General features: G+C 35.1%; 1 protein-coding gene across 1 annotated transcript; it reads left to right on the top strand.

The window, feature by feature from the left end:
- Positions 1-288: 288 nt before the first annotated feature.
- On the top strand, positions 289-8,600 carry LOC103779546 (diphthine--ammonia ligase-like; the record flags this gene model as incomplete). Its single annotated transcript, XM_008947179.1, is given in 5 exon segments — positions 289-383; positions 2,666-2,859; positions 8,417-8,456; positions 8,459-8,497; positions 8,500-8,600. Coding segments are annotated over 5 exon segments (469 nt in total), but the record flags the coding sequence as incomplete, so codon positions are not given.
- Positions 8,601-20,503: the final 11,903 nt, after the last annotated feature.

The raw sequence follows: 20,503 nt of genomic DNA, 5'->3' as shown, positions 1-20,503 counted from the left end.
GAACATTCCAGTGTGAGTGCCTGTTCTTCATGGAAACTCTTACATTAATAATAAGATATGGAACTGGATACGTGCTTTATGGATACTGTGTGTAGGCGTTATACATATATAGTAAACATGGTGAATTCCTTCTTTTGTTACTGCTAATATTTTGCAACTTTTTTTTTAATTTCAAAATTTCATGACCAGCTCTGATGATGATAATTTCTAAGTAGTGAGGCAAAAGTCATAAGGGGGCTAAAATTTTTATCAGTACTTTTAATAGCCTCTGTGTCCTTTTTCTTACAGCGGTGGGAAGGACAGCTGTTACAATATGATGCAGTGTGTTGCTGCTGGGCATCAGATTGTTGCTTTAGCTAATTTAAGACCTTCTGAAAACACAGGTATGAAAGCCACATTTCTTACAGGAGATTTTTTTTTTTTTTATATTAGAAACAATAGAGGCACAGCTGTGCCTGCATTAAATTCCTTTATTTGTTTTTATATAGTTTTGCATATTGAAGGGCAATCTACAAATCTTAAGAGGTAGAAAAAGAAAATGCTATGGAAATGTATTAAATGTATTTTTCCTCAAAGGGGAAAAAAAAAGCCAACACAAGAAGGTCAAGATCAGTAAAAGAAGAGTTTACATAACTTGAAAAAGGGAGAATATGAATATTCTTGGTGGTAAACAAAGGGATTGTGTAAGTTCAGTACTGCAAGTAGTAAATGGTGGTAGATGATGTCATCAAGCAAAACACTGTATTTCTAAAAATGTTTAAACGGGCATAAACCATTCCAGCTGCCAAAAACGTGCAGGTTTTCTGCCACTCATTTGTTTTTAGCTTTGTGTATCTTCCTGCATTATTCTAGCCCAACATTTATGAACAGGATTTAGAAACCAATTTGGGTTGGAGCTGACCTTCATACACTTCTTTCTCCTGCTCTTTTCCTTTCTTTTAGCTTGGACCAGTTTTCTGATCAGTTCCTCACAGGCTGCACATAGACTTATTTGTGTGAAAGACAGTGGGAGAAACTCAGGTAGTCTGGTGAGGTGAGAGCGTGAGCTGAGAACTGCTGTGTTCAGATGGAGCATAAATTGAACTTGAAGTGAAACTTGAAGAGGAAGAGAGTTGTTTCCCAGTTGGCAGGGGAGAATGTTGAAGTGTATTAACATAACGTAACTGTTCAACATATGTTAAACAATTAAGTATGATATCTGGTAGCTGTGTGGTAGGAAGATACACAGAAAGGGAAGAAGTAAAAAGGGAGATGCCATCACAAATGAGTCATGGACAGCAAATGCTAGGGAGTACAAGAACAATTTTTTTTTGGGGTAGCTAGGACATAATCATCTCTAGTATTCTTGAAATATGTTGTCTTTAAACTAATTTATTCACATCAGAGATGTGGAATATTGTCATTAAAATAATAAAATGCTCTCTTTAAGTGTGTAGTTGGAAATTTTGTGGAAAGTTAATTAAGGTGCTTGAGGCAATAGCAGATTCTGTGCCATTCATTTTATTTTATCTTGTACCACTGTTGCCTGGAGAGTCTCGATTAATAAAGAAACTGTGTATTCTGAACTGAATATCAGTTTAAGGACTGTGTCGTATTCGTGTATGATGAAAAACACAGTTTTCTTTTAAATTGTCTCTTCTTGTCTAGATTGGTTAGTTGTGATTATGGGTTTGGAGTTGCCCGTTTTAAGCAAAAGTGTATCTGTTATATGGCATCAAATGCAATATGACCTCATTTTTACATCAGAAATTAGTTACCTTGATCAATGTTACAGGCCTTTTTCTTTGCAAGGTTTGCTACATAGGTATACAGCAGAGATGTTTGATGTGTCTGTGTAAATTAACAAAAGTTCCAGTATTACAAATTAGCACTGAAATAGTGAACTGTTAGCTTTTAAGAAAAAGTGATTTCATTAATAATGATCTATTGCTTTATCAATCTGTTTGAAAAATTATCTGAAATATTTTATATGTAAATGGTTTATCATATAGTTTGAGGTTTAATTCTAATCCATGATAACTGCATTTTGGCTGTGTTTTTCCCCTTGTCTGATAGTTACAAACTGCTTGTAAGAAAATTCAATTATATTTTTCTCCTGGTGAAGGAAGTATTGGCTAAGGGTTGATTTCATTTTGAGGTTAATTTTTAAAACCAGTCAAGGTAGAAATGGTCTGGATATTACAACAGATTTTCTTGATGACCGTGATAAGAATTTTAACAGTAAATTTTTTTGGAAATTTTAACTGTCTATTGCTTATTCTCAGTGTTGTGCTACATTCCAGATTTCTTCCTCTGAGTATGTTGAAACATGTTTGGGTTTTATGCCTCTGAACTGTGTTCCTCTTAAAATTACCATTTAAATAGGAGCCGAATTGGACCATAATGAGGTTTTTGGATGAAGCAGGGAAGAATACTAAATTAAAAATAGACACCACAGTTTCCAAATAAGCACAATACTTGTGACAGGTGTCTTCCTTTCCATATATCTGTTCAGTGAAGAAATCCTTTTTTTTCTTTTGCATGTTTTTAGTGGTATTGTCACCAAACATCTGTTTGTGAACCAAAAAATATTGACATGGAGATTTTCTCAGAACTTTGTAGTATTGTGATTGTCTGTAACAGCTGAAATAATCTGCTTAATATGATTGTTTCTTAATTGCAGAAGGACAGGCTGATGAATTGGACAGCTATATGTATCAAACGGTAGGACACCATGCCATTGACCTCTATGCTGATGCCTTGGATTTGCCACTCTATCGTGGTTTCATAAAGGGTCGCAGTGTAAGCACCGGAAGAGTGTATACCACATGTCAGGAAGATGAGGTTGAAGACCTTTACCACCTCTTGGAACTTGTTAAGGTATGCTGAATGCAAAGGATTAAATACTTGGGGATAATTATATTGCTTAACTCATTTGCAAATTCAAGTAAATGATCCACTTAGGTATTCAGGGAAAGCTTTCAGAAAAAAATTGAACACTTACAAGTTTATCAATAATATATCAAATAATAGCAATAACATACATTAATGCTTTTTAGCTATGAAATTAATTAAAGAGTGATAATGAGTGTGTTTCCTAAAAGACTTGGAATTTTGTCTCTATTATTTTCCAAAATGTTTCATGTAGTACTTTATTTTCTACTGGAATTAAATCAGTCTCACTGAAATAAATAGAAAACAACCCACTGACTTCAGAGGTTTTACACAAAGCTTGAGTGAACATGCTGTCCATTCAAGTTAATTGTGTTGATGACTGCACAGTAAGTAAAACAATACAATGCTCAGAAAATCGTATTAATTGCTGCTTTACAGAAAGTAAATGCATGTTTAATTTTATTGATCAAACTGGTAGAAAAAAATATGAAGATACAGGCCAGGAGAATGGTGCATGTAAGGCATATGGCCTCAGGTTGTACTAGGGGAGGTTTACATTGGATATTAGGAAAACTTTCTTCACTGGAAGGCTGGTAAAGCAGTGGAACTGGCTGCCCAGGGAAGTAGTTGAGTCACCATTGCTGGAGGTATTTAAGAGACTTATAGATGTGGTGCTTAGGGACATGCTTTAGTGGTGGACTTGGCAGTGTTAGGTTAATAATCAGACTGGATGATCATAAGGGTCTTTTCCAACCTAAATGGTTCTGTGATTCTATGAGTATGGCCTGGAGTGTTTCACAGAGGTGTTAAATGTAATGTGTGTATCTACGGTACAGGGATTGAAAAAAATATGGTACAGCAGTTTTAAATTTTTTTTGAACCATCATAGTATGGGAAATTAGGAGTAGCATTAGGAGAAGCAGTCTCTTAAAGCTGCATGCTAACAGCTTTCTGCTTCTGGGTCAGATAATAAATTACCAATCAATTTAATTAAAAATGGTCAGATTAGTGGCAATTAAGATGATACTTCCTTTTCGATCCTTGCTGTCTTCGGAGAAATGAATGCCTGACGTAAATTAATGCTAATGTTAAGTCTTGGCAACTTCTGCTTTGGAAGTGTGTACCTGATAATTTTAACTATAGTTGAAAGAGATACTATCAGGTTATCTGGAACTAAATAACTGTTTCTTTCCTTTATGGAAATATTAATTCCATTATATGATATTTTAGAGACATAAATATTAACAAAATACTGCCTTTATGTTAGAGTTTGGATAACTATGTCCTTACAGTCAAATCTATTTATGACATTCTGGTGCAAAAGTTTCAGTAGAAGTCTTGCATATTCTGATGAATAGTGGCAAAACTGTTGGGGGACATAAACTACAGCAGCTGTAAAAGTCTGATTTTTTTAAAATTTAAGGAAAAGTGAAATTTTTTTTTCTTCTATGTTAACAGTAACTCTGAAAGCTTTCTATTTTTATTTTTTTCACATTTTTCTATAACTGCAGTTTTGTAGCTTTACTATATAACTCTTAATCACTAAGGATTTTGCTTCAGGGTTTTTCTCCTCCAGATGTTAATAGTTTTAAACAGAGAGCTCAATTTGCATTCTTTCTGTTGAAGGGAGGGAGGGAATTCTGCGGAAACCTTGTCAAAAAGCAGCCTTGAGCGGATGTAATTTCAAAACAGTGGTCAAAGTAACATAGCTCTGTTTTTCTGTCAAATGGTTTGAGCCCAAGAATACAGGAAAGGTGTGTCTAGATCAAAATCACGGTGTGCCTCACTTTCTGTTTGTAAAGAACGCTTGTATTGTGAGTACTTCTTTAGCAAAAAATTAAAACAAAAGACCACTGAGAAACTAGTAAGAATTCAGAAGTTTTTGGTGTTTTTAAAAACAATATTATGATAACAACATTATAAGTATTCCGCTGAACTACTGGGAAACCCAGAGTGATAGCCCTGTTCTAGTTCATGGGACTCAGAATGTGATACTGACTGCCAGTGACTGTAAATCTGCTAATTTTATTGTCAAAAACTGAGATGATGGATAGGTATGAAGGAAATTTAGTTTTAGTTGCCTAATGCCCTGTTGTAGATTCTGTGTTCAATATATATTGTAAATGAGTATTTATATGATGTCTCAATGCATCTTAGTATGGGGTTCGCACCTGATAGTAGATTATTTGCTTTGTGAGAAATGTAAATTGTGAACTCTAAGGAATAATTTAATCTACTCTTCATGTTAATGAAAAGGAATTACCAGTACCCGTGTTTGTCCATGTTCATTGCTTTGCCTATTGGAGGTTTTTCCATCAATCCATGTAAGCACCAGAGTTCCTTAGTTACTTGAATTATCCTTCAGGGTTTTACCATGGCATTGTCTTTGAAACGGGGAACCGTGTGGGAAAACTGGATCTTTCCCTTTAGTGGTTGGAAAGAATGGAGGATGGAAGCATTTCTATGAAACCTTCCTGCAACACATCTCAATGTAGGCATATTTAATTTCCATCTCATTTTTTCAATGAAATTATGATATAGTCCAAATAATATATGGATGTTTTGTGCAAGAACATACAGAAGTGGTGTTTGATGGTTGAATGTTGTCTTCTGTGTCTCCTGGAACTAGCTAAACTTCTATTTAGGGCAGTGGTTGTAACAAATTCCAGACTACACAGACCAATGCAAGGTAATTATTTAAGTTCCAGGTTTCAGTAGATCGTGCTGTCCTCTTCCAAGTTTCTTGTCTTATCTCTTCTGTGAAGGCTTTGCCTTTATTTCAGAAGTTGCCACTGCTGAAGTGACTTGTAGATTTCTTGAACTTCATAGATTTTTTTTTTAGCCGCTCTTTCATCTTTTTCAACAACTTCTCATTACTTTACTTTTTTGAAATTAGTATTTTAAAAATTGATTCTATTTATGGTTTATTTGTAATGTATTTTCCTGTGTTTATTATACAGCATGCAAGATGAATTTCAGTGCATTTACAGTTTAAAATGTCATTTGTGTCCAAATTCTTTTTGTGGTGCACTTTGTGGGTACAGAACCTGCAAGCTTACGAGAAACCAGAGTACACTTGAAAGAATTTAATATATTCTCAGGATTTAAGGATTATTAATTATTATATCGTCCATTGATAATCGGCTGAAAAACAAGTTATAGAGGTCAGATATATTTGGTATATGAAACATATGAATAGTAATAGCCTTTGCTTGTGTCACTGTTTCATTTTATCAATAATGTGGAAGGGGAAATGAAAAAAAAGTAATCTTCTAAAATATTGCCACATCTTGGAGCAGTGGTCCTGTAACTTGGTCACTAACAATAAGTAACGTAGTTTTTGGTTAGAGCAAGGAAGAGCTTATTAGTACAGTGTGACTCCTGCATTTAATAGTTCCTCTTTAAGGACAGGACCATGATTTTTGAAATGGACCCAGACTGATGTTTACTGAAGACAGGAAGACTGAGACAAAAAAAGATGTGAAGACAGGAAGACTGACAAACCTTCCTGAGAGTTAAAATTGCAATAGCTGTGTAATTTTAGATGTTAAGATGATATTTTTGTCTCGAAGTACTTTGGCTGTGCAGGTTCAGGTGGATTAGAGGTAACTTAGGTCCTGTCAATATTCCGTGAAACTCCCCGAGACTTGGAGCTGTTCAGGAGATAGTTCTTCAGGGTTTGTGATGTGTGATGAAATACAAGGTTATTCTGTGACCTTTCAACAGGGAGTAATTCCGTCACAGAAGATAAAGTTTTCAGTTCCTCATTATTGTTAATAGTCTTCCGTGCTAAGGAGGCAGTCTTCTTTTCACCTTTGTCCAGAATTTAGCTTCTGTGGCCAGTGGGTAAAGTGAGTTCTTAGATTCAGTCTAATGACTGATTCTCTGTGGCTTTTGTACAGCCAAACACCTAGATGCTCCCATCAGGAAAAAATCCATTAATAAATGTAATGTAGTATTCTACTGCAGGCATTGCTTCACTGTCTTCACTGTTATAAAATCCATTTAAAAGAAACAGTATTTAGAAATAGTAATTTCTCTTTAAGTGTTCATTTTTATCAGCTCTTGGTACTCCTTGTGACTTCAGTGGTAGTATTTGCATGATAAAGACTGTACTCTTAACTGATAAGGTTTGCAAATTTTCTTAGAATTCTTAAAGATGAAAAACTATTAGTTACGGAACACTAATGGACTTCAACAATCTGTAATCTGAGAATCTTAGCATGCTGTTCACCAGTCTGTTTTTGCAGTGTCTAAGTTCAGACAAGAAGGTAGCTTCTCCTTCTTACTGGTGGGATTCAGGGAGTTCAGAACTGTGCAGAACAGTTCTGTTCTAGTCATTATTTCCCTTGTTTTCAGTTGAAGAAAACCTGATGCTTCCTTATTATGATTTGAGTTATTTCTAGATTTATAGACTAATTCCTCAAAGGTATATGTCTCAAATTTTTTGATAAAGATTAAATTACAGGAAGAGGTTTTGCCATTATGCTGAATTTCCAAAATAATTGCTTCTCCTTTTATATACAGCAAGTGAAATCATAACATCACTATTGAAAAAACATCCTAAAAAAATCTTAATTTCCCAGTTAGGGCATTGATCAGTGCCATAGAACAGTGATAGATGAAACAATGGCATTTATTTTTTGAGCCTTCTACAACTCACATTGATTAGATGATTTGGAGGCCGTATCTCTTAGCACATTTCTTTTTCCCTTTAGACGTGAAAGTTAAATAGGAACTTTTAGAAATTGTCTGAAATGTCTGCCTACACTGACAAGAAATAAATAACTGCTTCTTCATAAAGTAAGATTTTGTTTTGGATACAAAATATTTGCTGTGGTTTTTCATGTGGGATAGACTAAGTTCCACTACCTTTTCTAATGACCAGATTTTTATATGTAAGAATTTGAATTGTCCCTTTGCACTCACGTTCAGCGATTTGTTTGTTTGTTTGTTTGTTTTTAAATTGACTTGTTATTTTTTATTTTAATTAATTCTGGACTGGAGTTCCATAGCTTCCTTCAGCTAGGGGATGACCATTGTCATCAGCAGTGAATAACACTGTGAATTAAGGGAAGAGAGTAAGAAATAATTGCATAGTTGGCAGTGCTTTAAACTGTTTAAGAGTATGTAGCTTGTTCCATTCACAAGACATTACTTTTTTTTTTCTTTTCGTTTGAATTTTAAAATGGGATGGGAACAAGGAAATTTTATAATCAACAGGATGCCTGTCATTCTCCACTTCTCATCTGAACTGTTCAGGAAGGTTCAATTTTTTTTCCAGATGGGGTTCTTGAGCAACATTTCTGAGTTACTTGCTTAGCGTGAGAAATGTTGAGCTTTATGTAAACAAAAAAAGTCACTGTATTTCTCCCTGTTAGGTGTGTGGACTTGTTTTCACTCACTCTCAGTCTTGTTGTGTTAATACTGAACAAGCAGAGACAGTCAGGCTGGTGGTAAAAGATGGTTAGCAAGCCCGAGGGTTTGTTCTGGTCAGCTTTAAAGCTCTGATTGCCAGGTTTTCCCAATTTCCTATTTCCAGGGCATCTCTAGTGTGACCTTGCCTGCTGAATATGATGTTCTGGGTTGCAAGATTCTCACATGCATTTGGAAATGGGCAGCCAGGCATTGTTTACAGGATGCCAAATGAACTGTGCAGTCACAGCAAGTTTGATAAACACACATTTCCTCCTTTTATCAGTGAGATTGCAGAATGTGAAGTATGAGTTTCCAGTTTTATTCATTCCCTTCAAACCTTTTCCTGTTTAAAAACTGAATCTTGCTAATTGGATGGTGATACATCCTTGGATTTTGTTTTGCTTTTTTGTTATTGTTGTTTTGAATTCAGCTTGCTGGTCATTGACAATTTATTTCAGTGTCTACCTTGACCAGGTTTGGCAGGCTTTCAGATAAAAGCTTTCTATTTGTTCAGCACAGGAAAGGTTCATCCCTATCAATGTAAAGTGAATGCTAATTAACAGTAATGACTTCTAATCACTTAGCTTTTATGCTCCTTTAGGAATGCTGCTATTATCCAATGTAGTTAAGTGAAATGCTTGTATATGAATCAACAATGCTGTATTTCTTCTCAGATATTGCTCATAATCAAGCTTTGAATAAATTACGATAGTAAAATTGGTTTTAATGTGCTGTATTGCACGGGGAGAAAGGAACCTCAAATATCTTGTTAAATATCTTGAATATTTAGAGAGTTACTATTAACATTTTGGCATTCAGTATTGTAGTTAAATGGAAAAATACATTAAAATGTTTAAGTCAATTTTGTAAGTGTTATCAAAACCTTTTTCATGGTTTGAATTTTATTTAGATGACATTCATAGACTTAACAGCCTCAGTAACAGCCCCATTTGGATCCAGTTGCCTGTCTGTAGGAAAGAACTGCAACAATTCTGAGTTAAAAGGCAATTAAGTTTTACACAGAAGAAGCATGCATCTTAATGTGAGATCTTCAACTATTTTTGCCTACTGTCATAATGTGTATTTAGTAGGCTAATAGGCATTTCTTTTATTAATACTGTATATCTAAAACTCTGTTACTTATGTTCTCATGCATGCAGCCTGCCTACCTGCAAAAACGCACACTTCGGAAGGAGTACAAAAGTGAAATTTTATTAATACCTGGGAACAATGAAATGAGTTGAAACTTTATTTTAGCAAAACTAGACTACTAGAAACAATGCTCATTAAAAAAAAATAAAAAAAAGGTTAAACAGATTACTAGACTGGTAGTATGCTCACCAATTTAAAAATTACTCTGATTTAGAACCGTAACTAGGGTAAAGACAATGCATACTAATTTGAAATTTAGTGAACTTTTTCACTTAACATTGCACATACAGGGCCTGTTTGGAAGCCTAAGGTGGCAAAACCTGGACAAAACCCGTTTATGACAAGTGCATTAAATTTTGCTATTATTTGTCTTTTTTTAACAAGTTGCTTGAAACAATTACTTAAGTCATTTAGAAGGAGTTCCATGTCTCGGCGTCTGTGAAGGAACGGGGGTCTTGCTTGATAAATGTATTTGTGCTGCCTTGTTTTGAAATGTTTAAAAAATTGGATTTGCATTTTTTGTGACAGTTCGCTTTCATGTAGTCCCTCTGTCTTTGTATCCTTAGAGGGTCAGTTCCTTCACAGTTACCATCACAGCTCTTATGTGTGTGGTTGTGAGTGAGTATCCACGAGCACTCTGTGGGGTTGATCTTGTTTTGTTCATTCATTTTGTTCATTCATCATGGCTGTAGACAATTTCCTGATACATGTTCTGTTTGCGTGAACATCTTCTCTGTTAACATTTATTCTTTGATTTACTGTGAAGTTATTGCCTAACTTAATTTGAAAATACTTTCTGTGTTGCCTTTCCTCCCTAAATGTGAATTTGAGTCAGTGTTCATAAAAGTTCTAAGCTTTTTGCTGTAGTACTGTAAAACAGGTTTCTTGTGGGTTTTGTCACCACATTACTGAAAAAAAACAACACCTTTATTCTCTACAGTTCCATTTAAATGGATGTTACTATCCATATCTTATTTTGGTTTCTTACTTAGCATCTTCATCCTGCTTTGTAAGGAAAGAAAAGAAAAATATAAAAAATTAATTCTCTTGTTCTGTGCTAAGGTTACTGGCTGCTTTATATTATTTACACTTCTTGTTAGGCAGCGGTAATATATGTTTTAAAATTTATTAGTGTTTAATGTAATTTGGTTTAGTTCTAATAAAATACAATCAAGAACAGGGGAGCTCTCATATGAATGAACAGTAAAACATCAAATTTGTCTTCATAAATAGTTTTTATCTCTGAAGCTCATTCTTTGTGTAAAAATTATTTTGCTTTCTTGTACAATTACTAAGTTATTTAAGGTGACTTATTTAACACTCCCACCTCCCACCCCCCGTGCTTTGATATGGATGTCATACATACAACAATTCCATGGTGACGTTATTTTCAGCTGGACATTTTACTGTTTGTGATCAGTATATTAGAAGGTAATTCTTCTGGAGAGGCTGGGATTTCATTTGGTTGATATGGCACCAACATTACCATTTTCAGAATAGAAATGATTGATTTGTAACTGTCATAATGAAAAGGAATAAAACAGAACTGGCCTTTTACACTGTGAAAGGACTGTACAGTAAGGAGATATTCTTTCTGTTGATAAATACTGCCTGTGGAAGAATTGCACAACAGTCATCATTCATTTTCATATTGATTATGAGTAGGATTCCAGTAATAGGTGGCTGTTTGCAAAGGATAAAGCGACGCTATGATTAGTTGCCTTTTCCATGGAAAGTACTACAAAGGAAAATGCCAAATGCGTGCACTGCACCATTCCTATCAGCCTGACAGTCTGTTATGTGAACTTTTTTTTCAGTCCATTTTCCTTCAGAAATACAGCTTCAGTCTTTTTGCCTTATTATTGTTTTAGGTTTAATGCATTTGCATGCTCTCCTAACTCCGGATTCTTCCCTTAGTTGGTTATTTATTTTCCTGACAGTCTTCTGTTATTGGACCCTATCACCATTGTAACTCCTGAAAACTGATACAACAGTGCCCTCTGTAGTTTCTCCCTACATGGTTACTACCCTCAGCTGGTTTTGAGCATTCAGGTAAGGAACAGGATGTTAGACTTATTTTTAGCTCAAACAAAAGCCCTTTTTTTTCTGAAGGAAGCGTTTTGATTTTTCACTGACTGTTTTGCATGCAAGAAAGGGAACAAAGGAGACTGTTCTGAGTCGTCTTTTAGGTTTATAAGCTCTTTTGTCATTAGTGAAAAACTGAAATTTTATCAGGCATTCAGAGCAGTCATTAAAACTGGATGGGATTTTCTGAGTTGTGTCAGCTTTCCTCAAGTTTTTGTTTGAAGCAGAGTTTCAAAACAAAATAATTTTAAACTTGCTTCCTTTCTGCTTCTGGCATCTCCTAAAGTAGGTCTTGCATGGTCTGCCAAGGACTAAAGACATGCTCACCAGCAGAGCACCTCAGCTTTATTAATGATGTTGTTTCAGTTCACACAGTGACTGAAGTAATTGTTGTTCATTAGCATTGATTTGTCTCCATACTCATTTACAATTTAGATTTCTCTTTTACGTCATTATAGCTTAATATGCAAATAACTTTTAATTCTGTGGTTCTACAGAATTTTTTTGATGGTTTTGGTATTGAACACACGTACTCTCCACATTGGCATACATACACATTCACACTCATATGCTGACATTTAAATATTATAAACTACAGTAAAAAAGCATGACCTTTAAAAAAATAAATGCTTTAAGTACAATTAGTTTCTTCTGTAACAGCATCATAAAAGTCACTCTGTGAGAAGTTAAATGGCTTTATTTTATGATGGGGAGTGTTAATGTATGTGTAGAACACACTCTTAATGCACTTCTGTGAAATGAAAATCATAAGTCATTGCAATAAATTATAGTTAATGATGTAACCATTGATGGCTACTCAAAACATTCCTGTATCTCTAATGATTTGTGTAAAAAACACATGACTGCCCACATGCCTTAGTTCATTTGGAACAGTGGATAGACAGAGGCACCAGCTTTCTACTTCTGAAGACCATTTATTCTGTGTAACAAGTGATGAGAATTTTGATGTAGTAAATAGTACATCACAAACCTCTTCTTGCAGTATTTGAGATCTGGTAGTAAATGATGATGAAGACTAATTTAAATTAAGAGGTGAGATGCTTCAAAAATGTAGTGTGTAGAAGCTTTGATTTTTTTGTGTGGGTTTTTTTTTTGGGTAATCTTTGCCCATACTCATGTGACATCTTTACTTTTTTACCATGAGATTTTTTTATACTGAAATATTGCTGGAGGAAGAAACTATTATGATATAGTGTCCACTGGCTAGGCCAGAAAATACCCTATATTTACTATCCATTAGCATAAAATGGTCACAGAATTTAAACAGTTGACCTGTGTTTTTTGAGTAAAGCGACTGTTATTCTACTGGCAAAAAAAAGTAATGTTAGATTGGGTCAGAACCACTTTATCTAGCTCTAATTTTAACTGCAACTCTGAATGAAGTTATTTCAAGTCATTCTTGCACTGATTGCATAATTATTGCTGTTCTTAAATATTGGTGGGAGGTTTTTTTAAAACCAGTATTAGTTTTTTTCTAAAATGTGGCCAAATCATGGATTGCTATAATTTTTAAAGTGATCTTGAAAGTTTACTTCATGAAGAAAGGGTAGAAATTGTGTCGTAGAAAGAACAGGAGGTATACATTTTTATTTTAAATAGCTGCCTAAGCTATGATTTTAATCTTTTCAGTGGACCTTCATCCCATTTCACTCGTTGGACAAATCTCTCATTCAAATCAGTGAGAGTTTTGCTTAGAAAATGAATTCTTAATTAAAATAATATTTTAATGAAGAAAAGAAAGTGATTTGTTTTAAATGTGATCTGATTGGCAATGAAAGAAGAATTCAATTTTAAATTGTAAACTTTGAGACAGATAAGATGCTATCTATTGGGAAAATGAATAAGGTATTTTCTTGTAATGAAACCAGCAAATTAAGATTCAACATAATTAAAATAGTGATAAATGTGAATTATGTTGTTGGCGATGGTGAATTACAGCTTTGCTGTCTACTGAGAGCTGCTGTAATTTACCAAGACTGGGCAAAGAAGTGACGGAGCAGCCACTGCAGATGCTTATAGGAAATGTCCCGTTGAGGCCACATACTTTTATCTTTTTAGTTAAAATTTCAGTGGTAATTTTACCCCATCGTACAGTCATTACCTTTCCTCAAAATACCACACTTCTTTTCATCTAGTTGGATTATGTGATCTCTCTCCGAAATATTTAATGAAGGAAAAAATATTTTTAAGGTAAATCTGTAGTTGAAAATACTTGTTTCCAAATAACTTGCTTAAGAGTGATCACTAAATAATTTTCAAATATTCTTTCATAAAACCTGAGCTATTGCAGGTTATTTAGGGGTATTTCTGAAGGTCATCTTAATTGTAATTTCCAGTATTTAGTACAGTTTTTTTCCTCTTTTCTTCTGTTTGTTTATAAAGTGACTTGCTAAGGTGTGCTGCATACTGTATTCAATGGAATGGTGTGGTGTTTTTTTTTGTTTGTTTGTTTGTTTTTGTTTTGTTCTGTTCTGTTTTTTGTAATATGCTTTTGGTATCCAAAACAAAGATACCATTGTATTTCAGAAGACACAGTTTATTACAGAATATATCATCCAAGTAGGTGCATCAAACTACCTGTCATCTTGGTTTTCTTCAGCTTCTGCGTTCCTCAGCAAGGTACCAGCACAAAGAAAGGATTAGTGTGTATAGTTATGTAGTATTTTGTAAAACTTGAGTTTAACCTGTCATGTTTACGATTTTACAGAGCTAGATAATTGTTTATAATTGCTGAGATTAATTTCTTTAGCCTTTCCTGTTCATGTAGTCATTTCATTCTGCTACAGTTTGTTTTATAAAGTCCAGTCATTCTTCTTTCTTTCACATTCCTTAGCTTTCCTTAGACCTCTACAGTTTTCCAGTAATTTTGATGGTTTTGTGGTACCATAATCTTTTTGCCACCTTTAGGATTATCCTTATCCTTTGGAGACCAGTCCTGTGTTTTTAGAGAAAGTCTGTCAGTCACTGTTTACTACCCACTTGTCATTGTGACTTAGTCATTGCTTACATCACCATTCTCAAAAGTATTGCTTTACAGAAATGGTGAAAGGTGTTCTGAAGGAAAGATCAATAAATGCTTTCAGAGGAAGATTAACCCTGAGAGTTAGCTCTTTTTTTTAAATACTAAATCTGTGCTATTAGTTATGAAAAGGGTTTAATATTTTGACATCAAGTACCCTGTTTCCCAAAATGTAAAGATGCTATTGCGTTAACTACCTTTTGTTGAGCAGCATGACCTTGGCAGTTAAGTTGTATAACGTCTAATTTTTCCATTTTTTCCATGCTTAGGGAATTTTCCTGAATGCTTATCTTCTGAGCTGAAAATACAGTTTCATTCCCTAAGAAAAAGTGATAAATCATTTATATAAGAAATACTTTTAAAAAATTTCATTGAATTTTAGGTCACTATTGATGCTTTTTGAAAGGTGGTTGCTCTAGAAAGCTATGTGAATATTTAATATTAAAGGTATTGTATTAATTGCAAGGTAAGACAGCCGAGAATTTCAGAGTGGCAACTGCATGGTTTCATGCTGTCCTTTGTATTATCTTGTATTTCAAATAAGCTGGAAAACTAGATTGTAATCATATTATATTAAAGATTATTTCACAGGAACAATTGGAAAGAAACTGAAGAAAAAGGTTGTATGGCTGTTATGTTTTCTAATATTTTGTTTCTTGATTCTGCGAAGTTAATTTTTTCCAGCATTTTTGAAGTTTAATTAAGATCTAAACAAGATGTCTGCACAGTGCACACTTTGGACCAGGCTTATGAGAAAGCTGGGAACCTGGAGTCTGCTTTGCAACTTTGAAACTTCTGCAACATGAGAGGGACTATAGTGTTTAGCTGGTTTGTGATTTGTAGATAGGAAACAGGTTTCATGGGCTAGATTTTTGTATTCATGAGCTAATGGGGGGTTTCATTAGCAATTTTTGTTTGGTTGATCTGTTTGTTCTTTCATCTTGTAGTTGATTCTCCATTGGTTGGTAGGCATTGTTAGTGCTCTGTTACTATCAGCTGTTCCCAGTACGGTTGTATCAGTGTCATTCCAGCCTCAGAATATTCATGTTCTCAGTAATTATTTTACCAGGCTGTAAGAATTTTGGCTGCTGGAGTATTCCTGAGAAACACAAACTGAAGAGAGCGTTCCCCAGGTTATATAATGTCTGTATAGTGCATTATAGAATAGGAACTACTCTTCCCTTGGCCATTGCTGCAGTAGAAGTGCAAAATTATATAGTTAAGTATTTTCAAAGATACACTTTGTGCATAGCCTTCTCCAGTGTTAAAACATGCATTAGGCAGTGCAGTGGGTAGTGTCATGCACGGTATTTTAGCAGACTATTAGAGTAGGCTGCTCTTATCATTTTTCTTTTCTGTATCAGTAGTTAACCTGCTTCAAACTTAAGCATGAAGTCAAATTTGCAAGAACATAAGTCTTCCAGGTATTAGACTTGCTGTGTTTTGATCGAAGCAATATATTGTGTTAAAAAAAAAAAAAAAAAAAAAAAAAAAATTCTGAAAACTGTGAGAAGATTAAAATCAGGAGTATCCTTGCTTCCAGGCTTGTTTTCAGTCAGTGGTCTGGCATGCTGGTTTGTAGCAAGTATTATTCAACTGTAGTTCCTGGGATGTTTCCTTTCCATCTCTTCTGAACTCTGTCAGATTTTTTATTTTCCCCTGCTTTCCGTAGCAAACTCTTAGCATGTGATATACTGAGAGGATATCACAATTGAAACCTGTCTGTAAAACACCTTAGCTGAAGAAATGAGGAGTAAGCTAGTTTACATGATTTATGCTAAGATTGTGTAAGAAAGTTTTTTTTTCTCACTGTGCCTCCTGGTCTATCATTCAGCTGACTTGCAGTTTTCTGATAATGTGGCAGTTAAGGTTTCAGGTTTTATACATACATTATACGTTTAGCTGCATTTTTTGAGAAGTATATTTAGTAACTTCCATTGAAAAAGCCAGATCTTCCTATGTAGAAGTTTTTCTCAAAGTTGATAGTTTAGTTGGTTGTTTTAAATTCTCTTGATTCCTTTTGAATGGAGAATACTATCATTTACCATTGCCCATTTGAACTGAAATCATCCAGATTTAGTTTTCTCTCCAAGCCCTTTGCTTTTTCTTTGTTCAAAAGATGCTCTGTCTTTACATAATTAAAGTTTTCACTTCCTTAATTATGCATTTGTGCCTTTATTAGGCAAGGGTCATCTCTAATGCTTAACTTCTTCTTTCAGAAAAGTGTAGAACTCATCCTTCTCTTTGGTCACTTGTTAGTAAGTTTCAGGAGGTGGCATGTTAGACAGGATGTTGCCTTCTTGTCCGTGTGTGCATTTGAAACATGTGAAGTACATTCAACCTAATTTGTTAATTGTGCATTATTTACAACTCTTGACCGAGACCACACCTGCAAGTCTTATGTTAGTTTAGTACTTCTGATGAAAGGGTTTGGGATTCTTGACCTCTTCCTTCCAAGCATACAGTCACAGTGCAGCTACAGGATAACTGACAATAATCTGTCAATAAAACAGTAGCAATTCAGGTTGAAATCCTGATAGAAATATTTCCTTTCTTTTAAATGAAACATAAGTAATTGTAGGAAAGCCATGCTTATTTTCTTTTTTTGTAATGGATAAGAAAGGTCAATAGTGGGCAGCCCATTGTGCAAATGTCTGCTCTGAGAACCAAAAGGGAACTTAAAACTTAATGAATGTGAATGGCCGTGAACTTCCACGTCTGTAAACATTTCTGATGTCCTTGTCCCTGTCTGACAATTTTTTAATATTTTTTTTTTATTGTCTGTTAGTGTCACACAGTCAGTTTGTGTTGGACTAGACTCAGAGACTGCTCCCTGGTTGGTAGATTCTTTGGTGAACAAAATACTTTTCTTAATAAAAGAGAAGTATTTTGTTATCTTATTACCTTGTTACTGCAGTCCACAGTCACTTACGCTAAGGGCACAGGCCACGATTAGTACTGATTTGCAATTTTAGATGTCTCAGCCCTCTGAAACATCAATTTCTCTGTTAAAAAAATCCCACAAAACCAAAACAAACAACGAAACCCAAAACATGGTAAATAATTGTAGCACCTTGGTTGGAGAAGAGGCATATGACTGAGAACTCACAGTATAAAATTAATCTATATACCTTTCAACAATAAACTATTTTGGGGATTATTGTTTTTTTTTTTTTTACTTTAGACAAACAATTGGGGAAATTCTGATTGAAGCAATATTGTCTTTTAAATTTAGATAGTTTGTCCTTAATCTTAGAGTGTGCCATAATAATCTGCCTGCAGTTGAGGACTGAGTGAGGGATGATAACAGAAGATACACATTCTCTCCTCTGTGATGCAGCTACTTACTGGTAACATCAGAAATCTTAAAGATCAGTTTGCTTTGATACACATTTTTGAAGATGTGGAATCTGGATGGTAAAGAAAATACTGTTGGCTTCAAGCAGAGAAGGTACCAAAGGTATCTTTGATGCTCTACAATAGGTGATTTTATCTTTCTTGCTATCCATTTCATATTAAACCAGCCAATGCAGTAATAATACTCTTCAACAAAATACTGTTTGGATTCTACTGTAAGTATGATACTTTGCATTCTTTAAAATCTCACTTAAAAAAAATTGAGAAAAGAGCTGATCAGAGGAATAGTGAGCAAGTGTATGGCTTATCTTCTCTTTTTTTTTATTTTCTTGGAATTTTTTTTATGTGTTTACTCATGGGAATGGAAGAACTAACATAAATTTTGGAGTTTTTTTAAAAAAATGCATATTCTGAAGGATATTGGAATTTGGAAGAGGAGGGGTAAAAAGTATGTCTTAATCTTTCCTTCCTTCTTGCTCAGTAACTTGACCCCTCATCATAAATTCTTCTTTGCATTTGAAATCGGTTCCAGGATCATTTTAGTTTGACAGTTGTGTCTCTGGCACGGTTCCTGATTTTTCTTCTCCATGTTTTCTGTTCTACACCTTTTCCTGATATTTTTCTGTATATTTCTCTCTTAAGTTCACTCTGAATTTCCTCTCCTCCCTTTTTCTCTCCGTTGTTAATCGCTTACCTGAATTTAATCTTGCTATCACCCCAGCAAGCTGTATTTTTTTCTTATTCTCTAAAACATTGCCAACTTGCCAGCCTGTCTCTCGTTCACCTTGCCTTCGTATTTGTGTCTCTGCACAAATACAAGTGCTTTCTGGCACTCCCCTGGTGGCTAAGGACATGACTTCCTTGAGGAAGGAACGCCTCACTTTCACGCAGTTGGGAGAAATAGAAATTAATATTCCCTTCCCCCATATTCAGAAAGATTTGCTTTCAGATTTTAAGGGGGCATATTGGCTACCACCCTGAGAGCAACTTAAGGCAGCAGCACTGTTGACAGTATGAGATGCCAGAAAGTCACAAGATTGAAAATAAATTTCAGATTTATGCAAGTGTTGCAAAAATGGGGGAATAAAATCCGGTCTTGTGAGGCCAGCACTGAATATGCGACAGATGCAAATCGTGAGACAAATAATAATTGTTTATTTACAGCAACATTTGCAGGTTCTTTTGGATTGCCGGTGATAAAATTAAAAGCTACAGGGATAACTTAAGGTATATTACTAATAACAACAACATACTATACATATGCACACACACACTCACAACAATAACAACTTGCCTGCTGTAGGCCCTGCTGCTTCTCATATAGACAAGCCCATTGAACAGAGATACAGAGGAACAAGAAACAGTAAAAGTCATGACAAGAATGAAAGAGACACCCAGGGAAGCATAGAAATGCACCTGAGGAGAAAATGTGAAATAGACCCAGGGAGGAAAAATCTGTCTTTCTGCGCTGGCTAAGGTAAATAATGTTACCCACACGGTGTTCCAAGTCGGGGGATGGAGAAGAAGGGAATTCATCAATCTGTCCTGTCATCAGTATGGTTCCGAGTTGATCCTGTCCCGATTTTGAGGCTGACATTGGGGTGATATTTATACCCAAATTCGCACATTCCATCACTAGGGTATACATGTGGGTGAGGATGACTGTAGACAATCTTATCACTTATGTTAATGTCACAGACTCCGCAGATTTACACCTGCATGGGTAGAGGTAGTGGCGTTCCGAGTCCCATCGGAAGACTGGGACCACAAGGCCTCTGCCCTGTTTTGCACTCCTCCAGGCATCCAGATAACACCAGATATCAATACCGGTGATGGTTGCCACATTCGCCTGGTGCTTGCCACCTCATCTTGAGTCTCATGCTTCCAGGCCTGTAGCTGGATGGTGTACGTGACCTGGACTTTGTCATCAACTGAGTTCTCTTTACAGCAAGTTAATAAAATAAGGCAAGATGGAGCAGACTTTATGATAAAGTCAAGATATTTTGGCATTTTGTATCAGATGCTGAGCTTTAGAGGATGGTGTTTTTTCTGTAATTTTAAAAATAATTATTCCATTACAGAAAAGTCCTCTGAAAGCTTTGCTTTGCTGTATATTTCGCTTTTAATTTTACTTTTTCTGTGCTCATATTTTCTGATTTTATGTTTTAACATTTCCTTGGTACATTATCATCTCCCTTTCTGTTTCTTTCAATCTCCTTCTAAAAAGCTTTCTTTTACTTTTTTTCCTCAGGGCAGATCTTTAAGCTGCCTTTGCTTTCTGCTACCCAAATTCTCTTTACCTTAGAGTAATAAACTTTAAATTATCCCCAAAAGTGTAAGGACTTGTCAGCCCAGGTTGGGGTCTTGTTCCTTGCATATGTTGACATTTCCTGAAGGCTTTCCGCTTGCAGATTTACCTGGATTTGGGGTAAAGTAGACTTTACATGGCTTTGATGGTTTAAGACCTGTTTCATACTTGTCTTTTTCCTGGCATAAGGAATATTGTATTTCATTTCAGAAGTATCAAGCCTGTTTAAAAGGGGGAAGTTGTATCAGATTTCCCTAGAATACTTATGA

The sequence above is a fragment of the Merops nubicus genome, unplaced genomic scaffold (assembly GCF_000691845.1).
Source record: "Merops nubicus isolate BGI_N331 unplaced genomic scaffold, ASM69184v1 scaffold10119, whole genome shotgun sequence".
NCBI classification, from domain to species: domain Eukaryota; kingdom Metazoa; phylum Chordata; class Aves; order Coraciiformes; family Meropidae; genus Merops; species Merops nubicus.
This window is presented reverse-complemented; position numbering and strand designations above follow the sequence as displayed.